This window comes from Vombatus ursinus, unplaced genomic scaffold (genome assembly GCF_900497805.2).
Source record: "Vombatus ursinus unplaced genomic scaffold, bare-nosed wombat genome assembly UNPS02010639.1, whole genome shotgun sequence".
In the NCBI taxonomy this organism is placed as follows: domain Eukaryota; kingdom Metazoa; phylum Chordata; class Mammalia; order Diprotodontia; family Vombatidae; genus Vombatus; species Vombatus ursinus.
This window is the reverse complement of record NW_020950417.1, coordinates 5,581,848-5,602,644: the sequence shown is the minus strand read 5'-3', so window position 1 is coordinate 5,602,644 and position 20,797 is coordinate 5,581,848. Positions and strand designations below refer to the sequence as shown.

The 20,797-nt window shown below is 38.6% G+C and overlaps 1 protein-coding gene across 1 annotated transcript in view; it reads left to right on the top strand.

Annotated features, from left to right (window-relative positions):
• Positions 1-20,797, top strand: part of KIF25 (kinesin family member 25) — a 78,508-nt gene that overhangs the window by 33,522 nt on the left and 24,189 nt on the right. Inside the window, exons 7-8 of the mRNA XM_027854856.1 lie at positions 12,519-12,593; positions 18,500-18,649. Coding sequence (XP_027710657.1) covers positions 12,519-12,593; positions 18,500-18,649 — 225 coding nt within the window. The remainder of the gene's footprint in view (positions 1-12,518; positions 12,594-18,499; positions 18,650-20,797) is intronic.

Below are 20,797 nucleotides of genomic sequence, written 5' to 3'. Positions count from 1 at the left end.
CATCTCATTTGATCCTCACAACAATCCTGAGAGGTAGGTGCTATTATGATCCCTATTGCATGGATGAGGAAACTGAGGTTAAGTGACTTGCCCAGGGTCTCACAGCTAGAAAGTGTCTGAGGCTGGGTTTAACTCAGGTTTTCCTGACTCCAGGTCCAACACTCTATCTACTGAGCCACCAGCCCCTCTAAGTTCCTTGAGAGTAAGGATCATTTCATTCTTTGCATTTATATCTCCCTAAGAAATGCTTACTGATTCATAGTTAGCATCTGTCAAATGAATCGAAGTTTAATGACAAAAATCTAGTATGAATGAGAATATTTTAAAATGAACTTGATTTATTAAACTCAGAAACACATATTTGAAAAATTTGGAAAATAGCTGTATATACATTGTGACCTTATTTGTAATTTATAATTCCTCACTTGTGGATTTGCACATTGATTCATGAAGACCTTGCAAAAATTATGTGCCCTGCTGCCTCTCAGGAGTTCACTGCACACACCAAGAAGGAGAGGATTGCCATCATAACCAAATACCATAGAGATTAAGAGGTGGTACTAATTGAGAAAAGAACATTAACTTCTCCAGTATAGAGGTCATAGATAACCTTTAAGAGAATAGTTTTGTTATAGTGGGGAATCAGAAACCAGATTGCAAGGGATTAAGGAATGAGTATAGAATACATTTTCTTTTTTGTGTGTGTGTGTGGCACTTGGGGTTAAGTGACTTGCCCAGGGTCACACAGCTAGTAAGTGTCAAGTCTGAGACCAGATTTGAACTCAAGTCCTCTTGACTCCAAGGCCAGTGCTCTATCCACTTCACCACGTTAACTGCCCTATAGAATATACTTTCAGGGGCAGCTAGGTGGTACAGTGGATAGAGCACTGGCCCTGAAGTCAGGAGGACCTGAGTTCAAATATGACCTCAGACCAAACACTTGACACTTACTAGCTGTGTGATCCTGGGCAAGTCACTTAACCCCAATTGCTTAAAAATTAAAAAAAAAATTTAAATATATATATATATATATATATGTATATATATATAAAGATACACTTTCAAGAAGTTTGACCCCAGAAAGGAAGGAGAGAGAGAAAATCATAACTAGAGGGAATGGTTTGATATGTTCAAAGTATTTTTAAGATGGGGAGAACTGAACTTGTAGACAATTCAGTTTAACAAATACTTTATGAAAGCAATTGTGGAAGGCATTGCAGGGCTATGCAATGTAAGGTGCATTACATACTGCTAAAGAGCTTACTTTGGAAGCCAGTGGAAAGAGAATGAATGAATGAATGAATGAATGAATGAATGAATGAATGGATGAATGAGTTCCAGCATGATCTAGTTTCATCTCACTGAACTTTAAGAGAGCATGCTTTTTTCTCTCATATCCATAATAGATTTCGTCTTGTTAAATTGATTAGCCAAAATCACTTTAAGTGAATGAGAATCCATTGCCTCATTTTCAATCAGTTAATGGAGCCAACTAGCTATCTTGAAATGTGGTCCACAGACCTTGAGACTTGACTCAATCAATACATGTTTTTTAACTTGTGCAACCCAGCTGAACAATGCTCTTTTGTTGGCTCTTTGGCCTATTTAGCCAATTCATTTCTGAGCCAGGCAGCTGAGAAGTACTCACATAAAGTCTTTGCTCAACTTCCAACACTACACACAGCAGCAAACTGAACCAGCCAGCTCTTCAGAGCAGCTTTTACTATTCATAAACTCAAATGAATGTCACTTGTTTCCCAAATGGAGCTCCATGTTTCCCAGACGTTTCCAGGATCCAATGCTTATGCAAGAGTTTTGGGTTTTACCCAAAGCTTGTTACTCTACAGATATCAGATGGTCTGTCCTTTGTCCCTCTGTACCTGTTTTCACATTTTATACATCAGAGGAACGAGGCAGGATGGAAAAATCTTATTTTTCCTTCTTTTAAAAAACAGTTGTACAAAGGAGTCTTTGGATCCTCTACCAACATTCGTTTTTCATCTGCTTTACAAAGTATAATTCAGTCTCCCTCCAAAGTTAATAAACTGTGTGTGCACTTTTACCCAGCAATATCACTATTAGGCCTCTAGCTCCAAAGGCAGGGATGGGGAACCTTCGGCCTTGAGAACACATGTGGCCCTCTAGGTCCTCGGGTGCAGCCTTTTGACTGAATCCAAATTTCACAGAATAAATCCTCTTAATAAAAAGACCTAGGGATCAAAGAAGGACCTGAGTTCAAATCCAACCTCAGACACATGACACTTACTAGCTGTGTGACCCTGGGCAAATCACTTAACCCCAACTGCCTCACCAAAGAGCAAAAAATAAATAAATAAATAAAGGAATCAAAGAAAGAGCAAAAGGATCTATATATACAAACATATTTATGAAAGCTACTTTTGTTGTGGCAAAGAACGGAAACTAAAAGGGTAGCCATCAGTTGAGGGATGACTGAGCAAATTACAGCATATGGATTTATTAGAATACTATTATGCCATAAAAAATGACAAAACAGATAGTTTCAGAGAAACCTGGGATCTGAACTGAGACTGAGCAAATTGAGAAGCAGCGGGAGAATATTTCATACAATCACAAAGTACTTTGAAAGACTCTGATCAATGCAATGACCACCTACAATTTCAGAAGACCAATGAAGAAGCAGGCTACCCATTTCCTGATACAGAAGTGATAGGTTTAAGCCAGAAGATGACACAGACATTTTTGGACATAAACCAGTGGGGAATTTATTTTGCTTGGCTGTACATATTTGTTACAAGGATTTTGTTTTTCTTTTTTCTTTTCCAATGGGGAGGTGGGGGTGGGATGGAGACAAAATAAATGTTTGTTTAGAGCAGGGGTGGGGAACCTGCGGCCTCAAGGCCTCATGTTCGGCCCTTTGACTTAATCCAAACTTCACAGAACAAATCCCCTTAATAGAAAGATTAGTTCTGTAAAACTTGGACTCAGTCAAAGGGCTGCACCTAGAAGACCACATGTGGCCTCGAGGCTGCAGGTTCCCCACCCCTGGTTTAGAGGAAAATCAAAAATAAAATAACCTTTTTTTTCTTAAGATTGACACAGTCTTACAAAAGACTAGAAATGAGCTTTGTTTGGAAAACTCAAACAGCACTAGGAGGCATCCCTGCAAACTATTAGGAAGAAGAGCTCCCATATAGACTGTTTTAGGGTTTGGCAAACACTTTCGCAGTAATGGTCCTGTGAAGTAAGTAACATGCATTGTTATTGTTAAGATTAAATGACATATTATAGAACCCTAGCATTTTTGTGCCAGAGGGGATATTGGTGACCATCTAGTCCAAACTCTTAATTTTATAGATGAAACTGAGGGCAAGAGAGGTTAAATGCTATTAATTAAATGATTAAATTTAAAAAGTTAAATGATGTTAATCAGCATGATGAGTAAAATGACACAGAGGCAGACTGAGGCAGAGCAGGCTAACAGTTTATGAACAGTGAAACGTACAAGACAGGTCAGACTGTGCCCCCTCATTTGGGTCAGCAACCACAGTGGAACTGAAAAGACCATCTTTACTGAGAGACTGTTGAAACCCGAAAGGGTGCAGGGAGAGTTTGGGGCAGCGGAAAAGGCTTACAATTAGCTGCAGCTGGTGAAAGTCAGCTGGCCTTCAGGAATGACTTGTCAAGTCTCTGTCTAACAATTAAGAAATTGCTTCATGGGCCTCAGCTAGCTCTAGTAATCTTGACCAGAAAATCAGGACCACCCCTAACTTTGATGTGAAGAGGCTAGAACAAGAGATCCTTCCCCTGGAAAGGGGCTCAGCCCAAGTTGGTTCTTTGTTTATAGGTAAACAAAACAAGGATCCCACTTTAAACTGCGTGGCTAGCAAGGGGGGGGGGGGGGGAGTGATCACATTATTCAATGATACCTTTACTTCAGACTGGGAGACTATCTTTTGAACTAGACTGAGAAATGGGGTTTGACAAAATGGGGAATAGGATGGATTACAGAGTAATACTGATTATTAAATGATGCTGCATAATATTAATTTTCCTCATCAGCTAACTTTGGGCCTAGAGCAGGGGGGTGGAAGGTTCAGAGGTCTTAGATAATTCCAGGGAAGTCAAAGTAGAACTTTGAGGTTCTACTCTTTGGTCTTAGAATTCTTGATAATCTTGAGGAATATGTAGAAAAATCCCCACTGGAGTTAGTGATTGACTCTGTTGGGATACTAATCAACTCCTGGCCATTCTCAGTTATCCAAACCAATTTTCAGTCTCCCTGAATTTTACCCAGTCTGCTCAGGGGACAGTTCTAGATGCTGTAGAGCAGGAGTTCTTAATCTCAGCTCCATGGATCCCCAAGGGTTCCCATGACACATTTCAAGGGGCCCATGAACTTTCAGCCACTTTCATTTCTAATTACCTAACACATCTAGCTGTTTATAGATTGCTTTATTTAGCAGAGTTTATTATAAGTTAGTGGTTGAAACTGTGGTAGCTACCTATAGGCCTAGACAGATAAGAATGTTCCTGGTTCTGCCAACTGCTGAGAAAGCTTCATCTAAGACTGAGCCAGGTTAAGCCCTCCATCACTAGAGCATGAGCTCAAGGGCACACACACACACGCACGCACGCACGCACGCACGCACGCACACACGCACACACGCACGCATGCACGCACGCATGCACACAATTCTCCCTTCACTTGTGAAGGAGATGAGACCCAGAAAAGTCAAATTATCCACAATCAATACCAGAGCCAAGATTACCATCTATCTAGGGCAAACCGACTTTTGCTCTGTGTATCACCCAATGAGATCTAAAGTATAAATGAGGCTCACAGATTGGTGGGAACAGAAGAAACAGCTTGACGGTGACTGAATAAAGAAGGAAATACCCAGTGTATGTGGAGCGCAATTTAAAGTACCCGAGTGATGCCGTGATCCCATGTGTTCAAGGTGTTTCTCAGCAAGGAGGCAAAGAGTTAAAATAAAAATCCGCCTGAGAATGCTGCTTTGGGGCAATGTTTTTTCAGCATTTAGTCACAACTCATTTTTATAAACACTGGAGCATATGGTTCTTATGAACTCAAAACACTGTTTATTTTTTTTTAGTAACTTTTTTATGGATCTAATAAATGTCAAAATATTTGATTTCTCTTCAGAAAGAAAATTCCAGCTTTCAGCATTTTATTCCTTTAAAAAAAAGTTTATCAATGAATCAGGAGGGAAAGCAATTCAGGAATGCAATTAATGTTAATATAGGAGAAATAATATCAAAGGAAAGTTGGCCTTTAGGTGGACGAAAGAACGTTGTAAAACTCGGTGATAGTAGCCATTCTCCAGACATGAGAGATGTTAGAGGCAGCTGGGTGGCACAGTAGATAGAGTGATGGAAATGGAGTCATAAAGACTTAAGCTTGAATTCTGGGCTACCTGGTCTCAGTTTCCCTATCTGTAAAATGAAGGAATTGGGCTCAATAGCCTCTAAGCTACCTTCTAGCTCTAAATTAGTTATTCTGAATTCCATTTGGCTCTGTATGTTTTACGTAGCTGAAGGTTTAAGTGCTCTGAACACGATTGTTTAGGAATCTTCATTAATGATAATAGCAACAAGCATTTATATAGCACCTTAAGGTTTGCAATGTGCTTTACAAATATTATCTTATTTATTCTCATAACAACCCTGGGAAATAAGTGTTACTATTATCCTCATTTTACAGATTCAGAAATTGAGGTAGACAAAGACTTGCCCAGGGTCACATAGCTAGTAAGTGTCTGAGCTAGGATTTGAACCACATGTGGACTTGAGGCAGCAGGTTCCCCACCTCTAAACATTCAAAATCTGTTCTCTCATCAGTACATACAGAGTCCAAGGGAAAAGTGGGCTCAAGCTTAGAAAGGACAAGGGGTAAAGGACTAACTCCCAGCTTCTACTTGCTGTAAGTTCTTCTCCTCCCTCCCAACCCCCACCCCCTTGAAGAATATTCATGAAATAACCATTAGGTATGTTGCAGCTTTCTGCTAGTCTCCCATAGACTCTTGAAACTGCCTTTCCTCTGTGTGTCTAATGTAGCCTTGGTTTCTGATGTAGATACCATTGCCAGCTACTGCTGTCCCAGGGATGCTACAAAATTCAACAATATGTCCAAGTTCCCCGACTCTAGGAAGTCCATGAGGTCTTTCTTTGCCCGAAGGATTCATCTGTTCTCCTGATTCCCTGAAAGGTCCCCTTTCAGGAGCTTGGATGGAGAAGCTATCACCTCTCCACCACCAGATGCTCAAATATTCTGGTTCCAAATTGATTGGTTGTTTTCTACAAAACTTATAGGATATGACAGAATTTCTTCAGCCAATCCTAACACACTCCGTATGTCGTTTCACTTATCTGAATTCCTAAAATATTGCTAGAATTTATACTAAAACATCCTTCATTCCTAAATTGATCAAGGACTTTTTAAAATACCTAGTCAAAATGCCTTTGAATGATTGACTCAGTAGAGATGTCTAAGATTTCTTTACAACTAGTTCCTACTTCTGATTGACTGGTTTGATTCAGGAGGACCTGAGTTCAAATTTAGCCTCAGACACTTAACTGTGTGACTCTGGGCAAGTCACTTAATTCCATTGACTCAAAAAAAAAATAAGTCAGGACTCACTGTGATTGTTGAGGTAGGGGTAAATATTTATCAGTTGTTAAACCATTAATTTCTAGAGTTAAGAAAGTGATGGAGAAAATGTTAATAATTCAGATTAACTTAAAAATGGATCATGAATACTTCCCCCCTCCCAGAGAGCTGCTTGTTAAATATTTACCAGTTGTCAAACCATTTATTAATTGTCTAGACTTAAGAAAGTGATGGAGAAAATGTTAATAATTCAGATTAACTTAAAAGTGGATCATGAATACTTCCCCCCTCCCAGAGAGCTGCTTGTTAAATATTTACCAGTTGTCAAACCATTTATTAATTGTCTAGACTTAAGAAAGTGATGGAGAAAATATTAGCAATGCAGATTAACTTAAAATGGATCATGAGTACTCCCCACCTCCCATAGAGCGAGTTGTTAAACATTTACCAGTTGTTAAATCAATTGTTGATTGTCTAGATTTAAGAAAGTGTTAATAATGCAGATTGAACATTTACTGGTTGTTAAATAATTTTTCACTGGGGACACTTCTCTTATATCACATGCTGAATTCACACACTGATAAGATTCTCGCTTCTAGCAAGTGAGAAGGGAAAGGAATGTATGGAAAGTATATGACGTTTGTATTAACCCCACAGTCACGGCTGGCTTTCTTTGAGAAGAGTAGTCAAAGGGGCTCCGTTAATACCTCCTCACTCTCCAGATTATTATTTTTAGTCCTGTTCTCTCCGCTAACTAGCTCTGTGACTTCAGGCAAATAATTGAACCCCTCTCTGTGTTTCAGTTTTCTTATTTGGAAATTGAGGAGGCTGGGTCGATCAAACCCTAATGTCCAACTCTAACATTCTCTGATTCTCTAATTCCCTGATTTTCAGTCAATAGCCAATTAGATTTCTGGCAACTACCAACACACCCCACATCAATCATCCTGGTCTGCTCCAGCTCAGTTTTCTACTCCAGATCGAACTCTTTGTGTTGTCCTGGATGTTTAGGAGAGATGACTTAGGTCAAAACTGAGGGCGAGATTAAATCAGGATATGGGGAAAGATCAACCAAAAGAGGGGGAGATATCATGAAAGCATCTCTCCTCAGGGACTGAGGCTGCTACCTTTAGATGTCAAATTCTTCAGTGCAGATTATAGTTTTCAGGCCTTGTCCCTGTAACTTTATACACAAACTATCCCCGTGCTCATTCCTGATTATAATCTATAGGGTCTCTAGTCCTGAAAGAACTCCAAAGGATATTGGGCTTTTTCTTGATGTTCGAATGAGAGAAGGACTTGAAATGCTTAGTTTTATTTTCAGGCCTTCTCCTTGCCATAAATGGTTTTCAGAGGTATCACTCCACTTTTCAGACAAATATTTTAAAGGAACAAGGAACAGCACTAGAAACCAGTTATTCTTTTCTCTTGATTTTAAAAATTAAATAACTGATTGATAGAAATACAAAATTGGCACATAAGGTCATAGATTCAGAACTGAAAAAGATCTCCAAGAACAGTTAGTCAACTCTCTCATTTTACTCATTAGGAAATCAAAGCCTAGGGAGGTTACTTGAAAGAAAGAATGCAGATCGAAACATACTATTTGCTATTTTTTTCTTCTGTTGTGTTTTGTTTCCTCTTTCTTGTGGTTCCTCCTATTGGTTCTGATTCTTCCTTACAACATGACTGATGTGAAAATATGTTTAATAGAAATGTATGTGTAAAGCCTATATCAGATTGTTCTATGTCTTGGGGAGAGAGGTGGATTTTTAAAAATTTAAAAAACCCCAAAGCTTATGAAAATGATTGTTGATAAATCAAAATAAATTAATAAAAAAACCAATAGGATTTGAAACCAGTTCCTATGACTCCAGAGCTGGTGCTTAAACCAAATATAGCTACAAAAATAGTGACTATTAATGAAGAGCCTGCTCTGTGCAAAGCACTGGCCTAGGAGTCACATTTATATATAACATTATCCCTGCCTTCCTAGACTCACAATATAACAGAGGGAATAGGACACAAACACAGCCAAATGGATAATACATAGTAATATAAGAAATGCATCAGAGATTTATAAATCAAAGTGCTCTGTGAGATCTGAGTGGGAAATCATTAACAATAGGGGAGAGCAGATCAACTCAAACATTAAGTGCCAATTGGGTACTAGGCACTGGAGAGAAAAAGAAAAAAATAAAGAGTCCATGTCGATGAGATACTACTACCAGATAGTATACTGCTAGGCAGATACAACATGTTCACAAACAAGCATAATAAATTTAGGAAAGATAAAACACTAACAGCTCGGGGAATCAGGGAAGGCTTCATGGAGGAGGTAGCATCTGACTTAAGCTTTGAAAGATGATAAGGATTAGGAGAGGCAAACTTCCTCTTCTACTCTTGATTTCCCACCACCCAGAAGCCATCTGCTTCTACCTCCTCCTTGACTCAGTCTCATATAATGAGATAACCTTCTCCTTGCTAAGGCAAAAACCTCTACATGCACACAAAATCCCATCCCGTCTTGCCTTCTCCAGCAGATTGCCTCCCTACCATCCCCACTCTCTCAATGACTCTATAAGAACATAATAAATAATATAATCACATATTGTTTTCATTGGAGAAAGATTCCATTAGATAAAGGAGCTATTTAATGTTTTTATTGTAGCCTTATTATTTAATGTCATTGATGTACATCAATATATAAAATATTTTGTTTCAATTCTCTCCTTGAGTTAGAAGCCACATTTAGTTTTAAGGAGACATGAACATGGGTTGTCATCCATTATTATTAGATAATGAATTATTATTAATATTATTATTCACCTGATCCTCATAAGACCTAAACTAAAGGCCCTTCATCTTCCTGGTTGTCTTCCTCTGGATGCCTTCCAATTTATCAATGGCCTTCCAACTAATGCCAGTTTTTCACCTGCTTATTCCCAGACACAACACCACTTCTAAGACAACCCCAAATCAGATGAGCTTGGTTATCATAACACACTATTGACTCTTATTGAGCAGGAAATCTATAAAGCTCTCAGAACTTTTTAGGGAAACGATGTCTAGAATTTCCTCCTCCCACATAATGAGTTCCATTTTAGTTGGCGTTACTTGTGGGACATCTAGGGGTGGTAGTAGTATGGGTGAGTGTGAAGCTAAGAAGACAGGTCAAAACTGAAGACAAAGATGAGAAAATCATCAACAAAAGTCATTGTTGAAGCTACACTAGCGAATAAGATTGTAAAGAGAGAGAATGTAGTGAGAAAAGATGCACAAGGAGAAGACTCAGGAACTGAGCCCCATTAAGGACCTGGGAAGAGCATGAGGAGCTCAATGGCAACAGAGGAAGAATGGTCAGAGAAATAAGAAGAGAACCTGGACTGGTGTATAGAGTATCACAAGCTAAGAAAAGAGAGAATCAAAGAGAAGTCAGAGGATGAGGACTGGGGAAAAACAAGATCGTGGGGTTTCAATTGAATTGAATAAGCATTGGTTTGCTGAATAAGTGCCTACTATGTTTCAGGTACTGTGATAGGTGCTGGGAATGCAAAGACCCAAATGAAAAAGTCTGCCCTTAAGGTGCTGAACCTGGAATAGCACTAAGAATTCCAAGAGATGGAGGGGAGGAGGGTGAGCATTTGATGCTTAAGAGAACATTAAGTGGTTTGCTTTGAGAACAGTTTTGGAGGAGGGAACCAAGGAAGGGATCCTGGAGAGAGTGTGTAATTAGGAAATCGAGGCATTGTGTCTGAGCAATTTTTCAAGAAGCTTCATGGTGAGGTAGAGGACATAGAACAATGACTAGATGGTGAAGGATCAAAGGAAAGTTGGGAGTTTTTTGTTGGCTTTTTCAGGATTTTAGGTAAGCTTAAAGGAGTGGGAGAATCGAGGGTATTGGCAAAGGGATTATCCTCAGTGAGTCATAGGGATCTCTTTGGTAAACGGAGCTATGAAGAATGGAGGAGAGGAGTTAAGAGGGTTTTATGTGGGAGGGCCTCAGTCTCTTAGAGAAGGAGGCCAGACCTCCTTTAAGTGTGTGAGTTAATGGGTGAGGGGGGTGGCTATACTCTGGGTGATGAAAGATGTAAAGAAAGGATTTGCAATGCTGTTAGGATTAGATAGAGTAGAATAGCTGCTGTTCTTCAACCTTTTCAGTTATGTCTGACTATTTGTGACACCAATGGGGTTTTCTTGTCAAAGAATGGTTTGCCATTTCCTACTCCAAAGAGTAGAATAGAAGGTTTGTTAAATGGCAATGACAATGGAGTAGCTAGGTGGCACAGTGAAGAGTCAGGAAGACCCATCCTCATGAGTTCAAATCTGGTCACAGAGTGGGGGCAGTTAGGTGGCGCAGTGGCTAGAGCACTGACCCTGAAATCAGGAGGACCCGAGTTCAAATTCGGCCTCAGACCAAACACTTGACACTTATTGGCTGTGTGACCCTGGGCAAGTCACTTAACCCCAATTGCCTAAAAAACAAAGAAACAAAAACAAAAACAAAAAAACCAAATCTGGTCACAGACACTAGCTGTGTGACCCTGGGCAAGTCACTTTACCCTCTTTGCCTCAGTTCCTCATCTGTAAAATGAGCTAGAGAAGGAAATGGCAAACCACTCCAGTATCTTTGCCAAGAAAAACCCAAATGGGGTCATGAAGAGGCAGACTCTTTTTTTTGCTATATGTACCTACTGAGATTTTCTTTGTTTTACAGGTAGTGAGGAGATTGTTTGTTTGCTTTTAACAGGTTGGCTTCCTGCCTTTGGCATGACTCCCTCATTACTGGTACAGGCTAGTCTGTGTATTTCTGGAGATTAATGGAATACAGAGAAGTCTTCCCAGCCCTTTTTTCATTTTGCATCCCAATCCCAGGATATTAAAGTTGGTTGGCCCTCTGAGATCCATTTAATCCACCCTCCTCATTTTATAGATGATGAAACGGGGGCCAGGGAAAGTAAAGACCTGCTTAGTAGGATGGCTTCACCTAAGGACTCCTGAATCTTCAGATTTAACCCCACTGGTGGTATGGTAAATAGTGCATTTTGGAAAAAAGAAAAGTCTTGGGAAAGTTTAGTCAGCTGAAGTGAAAACTCAGATTTCAGGAAACTGTATGAAATCCTGAAATCAAAACAGCATTTGACTAATGAGAGAATCCATTGGTGTTGACAGTACAGGGTTTTTGGCAGGCTGTCCCTTAGTGTTAATTTTATTGTTTGGCAACATTCTACGTCTCTTCGTGCAGCAAACGGTGCTCACTGGATTCTGCCTCCAAGCTTACCTTGATTATAAACTTAGGAGCCACATTTAGACACTAGGTATCTATAATATGAATTTAAGATCTGCTAATTGGACTTTGTGCCTAGAGGAAACAAAGCTTTTAATGTATCCAATCATAAAGAACAAATGCTTATGTTGAACTGGTGTTTGGGATAGAATTTTTACATTTTCTAGTAAAAAGAATCGTATTGTTGCTGTAACAAGCTCATAGAGCCTGGCACGTAGTAGGCCCTTATAGGCCCTTAAAACCTGCTTTATGACATGACTTCACTTGAACCACAAAAAGACTAATTTAGTTGTAAGGTAAATACAACGTTTTAAAGCTTTACGAGCAGTATCTTTCTCCTTATATTCCGTCGTGCATTTTGGTTTAAGGGGACGGGAAGAAATAGTCACACCCTCATTCTCTGTTCTTTGGCCTCAGTTAACTTGACAGAGTCACAAACCTCATTCCTCTTTTACTTTGAAAGAACATCGAACCTTAATTTTGGTGAGTAGTTCAAATGGCACTGGTTACGGGAAATATGCCCGTAATTTTTTTTTCCTTTCAATCTTAAGTCTGTGTTGCTAAAGAAATCTGTCTTCTTTTTTTCTTTCACTCAAACGCCATTTCTTCTTTTCCTGTCAGAGTTTATAGTCCTTTGGAGTCTCAGAAGATAGTGTTTGGAGATGTGTGCCACCTGCTTACATCTCTCTTAGATGGGTAAGTTAAGAAAAAAATAATTTTTATGTCAGCGCTAACATTTGTAATTAATTTTCTAAAGGAATTTTCTGCTTTTCTGCTGATACAAACAAGAAAATACAATTACAGTTTTATCGTGTGGTAGTGCAGGTATACCCAGAAAAAAAAATTGCCCAGGTTAATATCATTTCCCCAAAATGTCAATAACACATTATAACCCTCCCCCACATAAAAGTGCGAAACCCCATCTGCAATGTTATTCAGTCAATCATCTTTTAGAACCGAATTCTAATGGAACTGCCACCTGTAATATTATTTCACCTGACATTATGTTTTCAAAGAACCAATTAACACAATAGATTACACAGGGCTATACTTATATTAACAGGAGTTTTTGTTTGCTTTTAAACAAGAATTGCAGGTGAACTCTAAAACATTTCTCATATGGGGAGCATAGTTGAAAATGCTGACCAAAGAGCCTTGTAACTGAGTTAAGTAGTGAATATGGCAAGGGCTTATTTGAGACTTCACCTTGTATTGTATTGTTTACCACAATAAGTAGGATTATGATTGTTTCTGTGATATCATCTGCTCTTCTCTCCTATACTTACTTTATGTTTCAGAACGTTAAAAAAAATGTATCAGGAACAATCTGTCAGTGCCATTAGCTTCAGAAAGGGAACATCTCCCTCTGGGAATCAGTCTCCTGTTCACTTCAAAAGGAGCTTTTCAATGCTACACAGTAGTGAAATCTGGCCTGATTTTGACCTCGTGTAGCCCAGTGCAAGCGTGGGGAACCTGCAACCTCGAGGCCACATGTGGCCTTCTAGGTCCTCGGGTGCAGCTTTTTGACTGACTCCAAATTTTATAGAACAAATCCTTTTATTAAGGGGATTTGTTCTGTGAAGTTTGGATTCAGTCAGAGGGCCGCACTTGAGGACCTAGAGGGTCACATGGGGCCTTGAGGCTGCAGATTCCCCACCCTCGGCCCAGTGGTTATGAGTCAGTCGTGAAGGAAAGGAAATTCACTGAACAGTAATTTATAGGTTATCCTTATTCACTTAATAGACTCACAGGAGGCATAGACTTTCCACATCAGTTTTGTAAAACTGTGTAAAATTCAGTTTGGCAGGTTGCATTGACTTTCCAAAAGAACGATTATTTATGTCGAAAATTATCAAATAAAAACTTATGTGCAATTGGCGGCAAAAGAATAGACCCTTTTGTTAAAGGTTCTATGTGTATCCACAGTATACTAAGCACCTAATGACCATATAACCTGTCACAAGGTATAGGTTGTAATATTTTTTAGACCACATCTGTGATTTCACTGGTATTCCCAGAGGGGTATCTGCTAGTGAGGAAACTCCCTCTACCAATTCAGAGGGAATAATTGTGCTTCAACTGACAGTCTTAGAGAGTTATCTGGGGGCACCAAGAGGTAAAGTGATTTGTCCAAAGTCACACAATAAGTATGAGTCAAAGGCAAGACTTTAGCTCAAATCTTCCTGATTCTAAGGATGGCTCTCTATGCACTATTGTGGATATTGTCTCTTCTGGAGTGTCTCACTATATATAACAACACATAACATAACACAGAATAACATATAACAACACATAACACATCACAACGTAACATTACAAAACAACACACAACACAACATAACACAACATAATGTAACATAGGGAAAGAGACTAGACCTGTGATTTCATAGTATAGGGAACTCTCAAGTGAGGAAAGTCCCTCTACCAGGGCAGATAGAAGAGTTCTGTATCTTGGAGTTTTCTTAACAATTTGCCTAGACAGAGGACAGAGAAGCCAAATGATTTGCCCAAAGTCACACATTCAATCTTTGTCTTGGGCAGGACTTGAGGCTAGGTCTTTCAGGCTTCAAGGCCAGTTCTCTATCCACTACACTATGCTGCTTCTTTAACATGGTATGATGGGATGTGATATGACATGATAGGACCTAGCACACAGCACGACACCACATGGCATGCCATACCAAGCATGCAGAATCAACATGGATGGCCCATACAAAGCCCTCTTTCCCATGATGTCTTGGAGCTTCTGTTTGACCTTTCTTCCTGAATGCCGGGATTTCCTCATTCATTTAGGAAATATTCTTCAATTGAAAACTTTCAGCCATCATATAAACAGAAGTAGATTCCAGAGAAGAGAAAGAAAGGTTCATGGGTCAAAGTCATCTGTCTCAGAGTTGCTTTTTCTTTACAAATATGAAACAGATGACATTATTTTGAGCTTCTATTTCTCCCCGTGGGGCTGCTTTTAAAAAAAAATTATGAACTCCAAAATAGTCTGAAACATCCCTTTAAGAAATAACATTTTGAATGCCAATGATCTCCTGTGGACACTATTCCAAAAGCCAAAAGAATGCAGATGGATGGGCATAGGAAAAGGGGGAGGGGGTAGAGGAATGAAGGGTTTTTTCAGTCATGTGTGTGTGTGTGTGTGTGTGTGTGTGTGTGTGTGTGTGGTTTTTTTCCTTTTTCCACATATATCTACATCTTTACACTTGTCATTTGGGAAAAGAAAAACAGAGGCAACAGGAATTGTCATTGATTTTTTGATTAGTTTTCATTGGAGGTTTAAGAATTTATCCTGGAATTGATGATGCTGCCTGGAATTGCTAGTGACTTTGGAACACTCTCCCTATGTGAAGCAGAGGTTTCAATTAATCCAAATTGTACTTTCACTCTCTCTGTCCGTGTCATTCATCTCAGAACAAACAAACAAGCAAACCCCAGAATAACAGCTTTTTATTGCTATGATGAGTCTGTGGGTAACAGAAAAATTAAAGCTAGGGTCCAGTGAGATTTTCATAGGCACTGTGCACCAAGTAAGCCTTAGCACTGATCTCTAAACTTTTTTCATTTTACAAATCCAACTGTGAATTTAAAATTTCTAGAAAAAATACCTCTACAAAGAAGCATTGTTTTATATCCTAAACTTCTTCCAAATGTAAAGGATCTCCCAGGTTTTCTCCTTATTGATGGCACACACACTCTATGCTTTATCAGAGAAATCAGAATAACATAATTAAAAGGAACTTTAATAATGCATGTGGTCCTTGAGGCAAAATTGTCTTCAAACCATTACAGGTCAATGACACTTCATTTCTTGGAGCCTCAGTTTCCAAATCTGTAAAATGACAGGAATTAGATGAGATGGTCTGCACGGTATCTCACAGTTCTAATAGTCTATGATGCTAATGTAATTTACTACTGTAATAGTAATATCTTCCATTTACATATTGTCTTAAGAGTGCTTTAAATACATTAGCTCATTTGAACCTCAGAACAGCCTTATTAGGTATACAGTTCAAGTATCATTATTCCTATTTATAGATTAGGAAACTGAGACTCAGGGCAACATATTCACAGTCATATGGCTAGTAAATGGCAGAACTGAAAAAAGAAAAGCACTGTTTAAAGCAGTTGGTGAATACTAGTTTCTGTGGATATGGAAACTATGTTAGAAAAATGTAAATGTTCTAACAAGCATTGGACATTGTGGTCTTGTTCAGTCCTGGTACTTGCTGGGCTGCCAGTGTGATGCTAATGATTTCCAAAAATATTTTTAAATCAAAATGAAATCTATAGACATTCACAAGGCAGAATATACATATGCACTAGGTAGCCAGATTTCTTAAGAGCAAACTCTGCCATTTAAAAATAATAATGCAGTAAGTACTTATTGAAGAACAGCCATTTGGTTGGTTTATTTTAGACACAGTGGGATATGACTGCCTTCATGAGTCTAAGTCCAATGGATCTGGGTTCCAATTACTAGATTTCTGGCCCTGTGCAAGCTCCTCCACCTCTTCATTTCAATCGCATCCTCTAAAATATGGCTAGCTCCTGGTTAGTGTATAATGAATTCCTTGAAGTGGTTGCATTATTAAAATTTGCACTATTCAAAGATGAAATTATTTAAAATGTGGTCATTGGTTCAAGCTCAATGGCAATATGCAACATGAATTCAAATAATGTGACCACTCCAGAGAAGGAATTGTTATCCACATTTATCAAGACTTAGCATTACCCACCTCATAGGGTACTTATAAGGAAATTGATTTGTGTGTCCTTAAGTGCTCTATAAACATGAATTGTTGTTTACATTACCACTACTAAAAAGGTTCTTCTAGGATTTGTACCAGTTCCCTAGAAAAGGTAGGAAATTGTATTAATATATTCAAGTAACCCCCAAAACACCAAGGAAGGGGAAAAGAACTAATAAAATACATGACGCTGAGAGTAAGAGATTTTCTCAAATGATTTTCTAGCAAAACTCTAATAAAACATTATAAAATTCTAGATTTAGAGCTAGAAGAGATCTCAAAGGTTTTAAAGACCAATGTCCTTACTTTATTTAAAAATTTTTTAAAATTCTGAATTTAAAAAAGAAAGCATTCCCATACACAGAGCAGAACACAGAAAGAGGATTCTTTATGAAATTGCAACTCTCCATTTCATATTCCTTACTTTTTAAAAAGCATACAATAAATTATATGCATTGCTTTCAAAATTGTCTTGCTTGCCTGTGTTTCTTTCTGAATGTTTTCATTTGTGCATTTAAAAATATTACAGTGACTTTTTTTTGGCATTACTTTTGCTAATCTCCCACTCCTAATTAATGGAGAGGAAGAAAGAAAGAAGAAAAAAACAACAACCCTGGAACAAATAAATAAAGTTAAACAAAATGAATCCATACACTCTGCCCAGAAATTAATGTTTCTGTAGCTTGTGTCCATCATCTCTCTGTCTGGAGGTAAACAGCATGCATCATCATCATCATCATCATCATCATCATCAACATTGTCATCATAGGTCCTCTTATTCAAAGGCAACAAATAACTGTTACTATAGTAATGAGACTACCTCCTTTACATAATTGGTTATATTTTATTTCTCCATACTTTCCACTATTAGGCTAATAGTGGTTGAGGGATTTCTAGATTGTTAGTCCATCAAGATGTTGTGAAATGATTGTGATTCCTATTCCCCCCCCCCAAAGTATGTAGGATCTCCCCAAATAGTACTTAAATTCATCGAGCACAGGAACTGGTTTCATTTTGGTCTTTGTATCCCAGCAGCCACAGTGCCCAGAACATGGCAAGTACTTAATGAATACTTGTTGATTGATTAGAGTTAGACATTTCTGTCTTGTGGCAACTTATGTAACTTATACTCCTAGCAATAGACCTAGAGGACAGAGAAGTTAAGTGATTTGCCCAGGGACACACAACCAATCTGTGTCACAGGAAGGACTTGAACCCATCTTCCTGGTTTCAAGTCTAGTTCTCTATTGGCTACACTCTGCTGCCTCTATAACATACCATACCATACCATGTATGACATGACATGACAGAGCATAGCACAGCACAGCACAACACAACATGACATTAGCTCATTTGACATAATATGTTAGCTAGGTTTGTAAATTGAAAAAAGTTTAGAGATCAATGCTAAGGCTTACTTGATCTGTAGCTCATATGAAAAAAAAACACTGGACCCCAGCTCAAATTTTTCTGTTCAACCCAGCAGACTCATTATAGCAATGAAAAGTGCTAAACATTGTTTTTCTGGGGAAAGGTTTGTTTGATTGATTGTTTGTTTTGAGATGAATGGCCCAGATGGGGACAGTGAAAGTGTGATCCAGATTAATTAACAGGGGGAAAGTGTTCCAAAAACCATTAGCATTTCTATGTAGCATTAATCTCCACAATGAACTTAACTCCAATGAAAACTAATCATCAAGGGGAAGTGGGGGCATGGAGAGAATCAATAACAATTTATCTATTACCCTTGTTTTCCCTTTTCTAAATGACAAGCCTAACAATAAAGGGATTAAAAAAAGGCAACAACAAAAATGAAAACAACCCAACAACATTTTTTATTTGTAGGTATAATGTTTGTATTATGACTTATGGACAGACGGGGAGTGGAAAGAGCCATACCATGCTAGGACCACATTCAGAAAGTGATCCTGTTTCACCATCAGAAGCTGATCAGGAGATGGGAATCATCCCCAGAGCAGCTGGAGAGCTTTTCAGGTATTGCTATAGAGATAGTTATGGAGAATCAGGAGCAAGAATTCATAGAACCCAAAAGGAAAGTAGAATGTGGACAGGTGCTAATCTCTGAACATGAGGATGAAATTTCCTTTTTTATGAAATGATATGTTTGACTATCTACAGCATATATTTTGCAAACCCAATGTGCAAGCTACGCGGACCTGTTTCTGGGGGTTGTCGCCTCTGTATTTTTCAGGATTTCATTTGTGTCTCTTCTTCAATGCATTGTAAGCTAGCCACATCTTATGTAGGAAGGCTCTTCCTTAGTCAATTTTCCCGATGCAGGTCAAGCTAATGAGACCAGGTATTTCTACTCAACCTCTGTCCTTTAGGCAGGGCAAAGGTTGGGGGATAGTATTTTTTTCTTTGCCTTCCTCTCCTTAGTAGGAAATATATTGTCTTTTTCTTTCTCAGAAATGCAGCCAATTCCACATGTTGAAAGTAAATTCTTATCTTTTAAGACTTTCACTTTACTAAAATCAAGAATCTAAACTCCTGTATACATAACTTGTCCTCAATATCAACAAGTTATTGGCAGAGCCAGAAAGAGCTTACAGCCTTGGACATTCCATTCCTTTGATCCAACCCATGTATGCACACTGCCTTTATTGCCTTAGCACTCACATACTCTACTGGCACTATATTAATTTGTATATTTACATCCTCCTTTATGTATTTTCCTAAATCTATTTCATAGCTGTGTGCTATATATTCTATATATATTCTAACTATTCTATATATATTCTCTCTCTCTCTCTCTCTATATATATATATATAAACTCCATGAGAGCAAGTGCTTTGTCTTCCATTTATTTTGTCTTTCCTTGTAGAGCACCTGAAACGCTATGCTCCATACATGCCAAATGACTTTGGCTTCATCAGAGTATTTCTGGGAAACTCTCTCTCTCTCTCTCTCTCTCTCTCTCTCTCATTTTGTTGCTCTTGAAGGAGATAAATAGTGGGAACCAAATATTCCCCATTGTCATTAGGTATGAGACGACCTGGTACATAAGCTGTGTAAGTAATTCTTTCTCAGTTTGAACAAGGAGGCAGTGGTGAAAGGTCTCTGTGTATCATTCAAATCTATCACATTTTGTCCTGTGAGTTGTATCCTCCTTTAGTTTAGAATCCAAACAACATTGCTGATTGAAAATATGCATGAAAATAGGCATATCAGTGTATGTGTGCTCATTACATTTGGAAAGGAGACACTGGGCACAACCAGAAAGGGATAAGAGAACATTAGATCAGGTCCTCTGAAGAGGGTCACATAGGAAATTTTGGCTGTATCCTACTATTGCCAGATATCCTTCTGCATTCTTATGTAGTAAATTCTCAATTATCAAACTTAGGGAAAGAATCAGTTCCCATAGATAACATAAATGGAGCTTTCCTCCCTGCTACAGGAGCTTTTGGGGTTTAGAAAGCAGAGAGGTCAAAGAGCAGGGAGCCTGGGTAGTCTCCAGGCTGGGAGTTGCAGTGAATTATTATCTTCTTCTGCATTCCTTGATGTCTGCTTCTTATCTTGAAGCCCCGTGGTTCTCAAAAGGCAAGACAGTATTCTCTTGATTAAGAGGAGAGCCAGGACTAAACATCAGGTTATGTAAAAAAAAGTTTAGGATGAGCCTACAAATTTGATAGGACTGTATTGGTAGTGGGGAATTAGCATAACCTTAGGTTGTATTAATAGAAGAATTTCATTTGAACTGCTGCTTTCCATTGAACACATTACATCTTGTGTTGTACTTACAAATATTGTGTCTAATCTCCCCATCAGATTATAAACTTCTTGAGGGCAGACCCTATGATTTCATCTTGATGTGCCAAGTACCTACCTATAAAGCAGGGTGCATGCTTATAGACAATTTACATATGCCAACTAGTATGACAGAAAAACCAATTAGATTTGCACTTCTCAATGGATACAATCAAACTGTATTAATTATAATTTTATTAATTAATGTACAAATAATAAAACATCAGCCCTTCTAAGAACAAACTACCCACCTGCTTCTTGGAGATCCCAGTGAGTGTCTTATACAGGTATTCTTGCCAAAGTTGCCTCTCTGCCCAGCCAGACGTCTCTCTCTCTCTCTCTCTCTCTCTCTCTCTCTCTCTCTCTCTCTC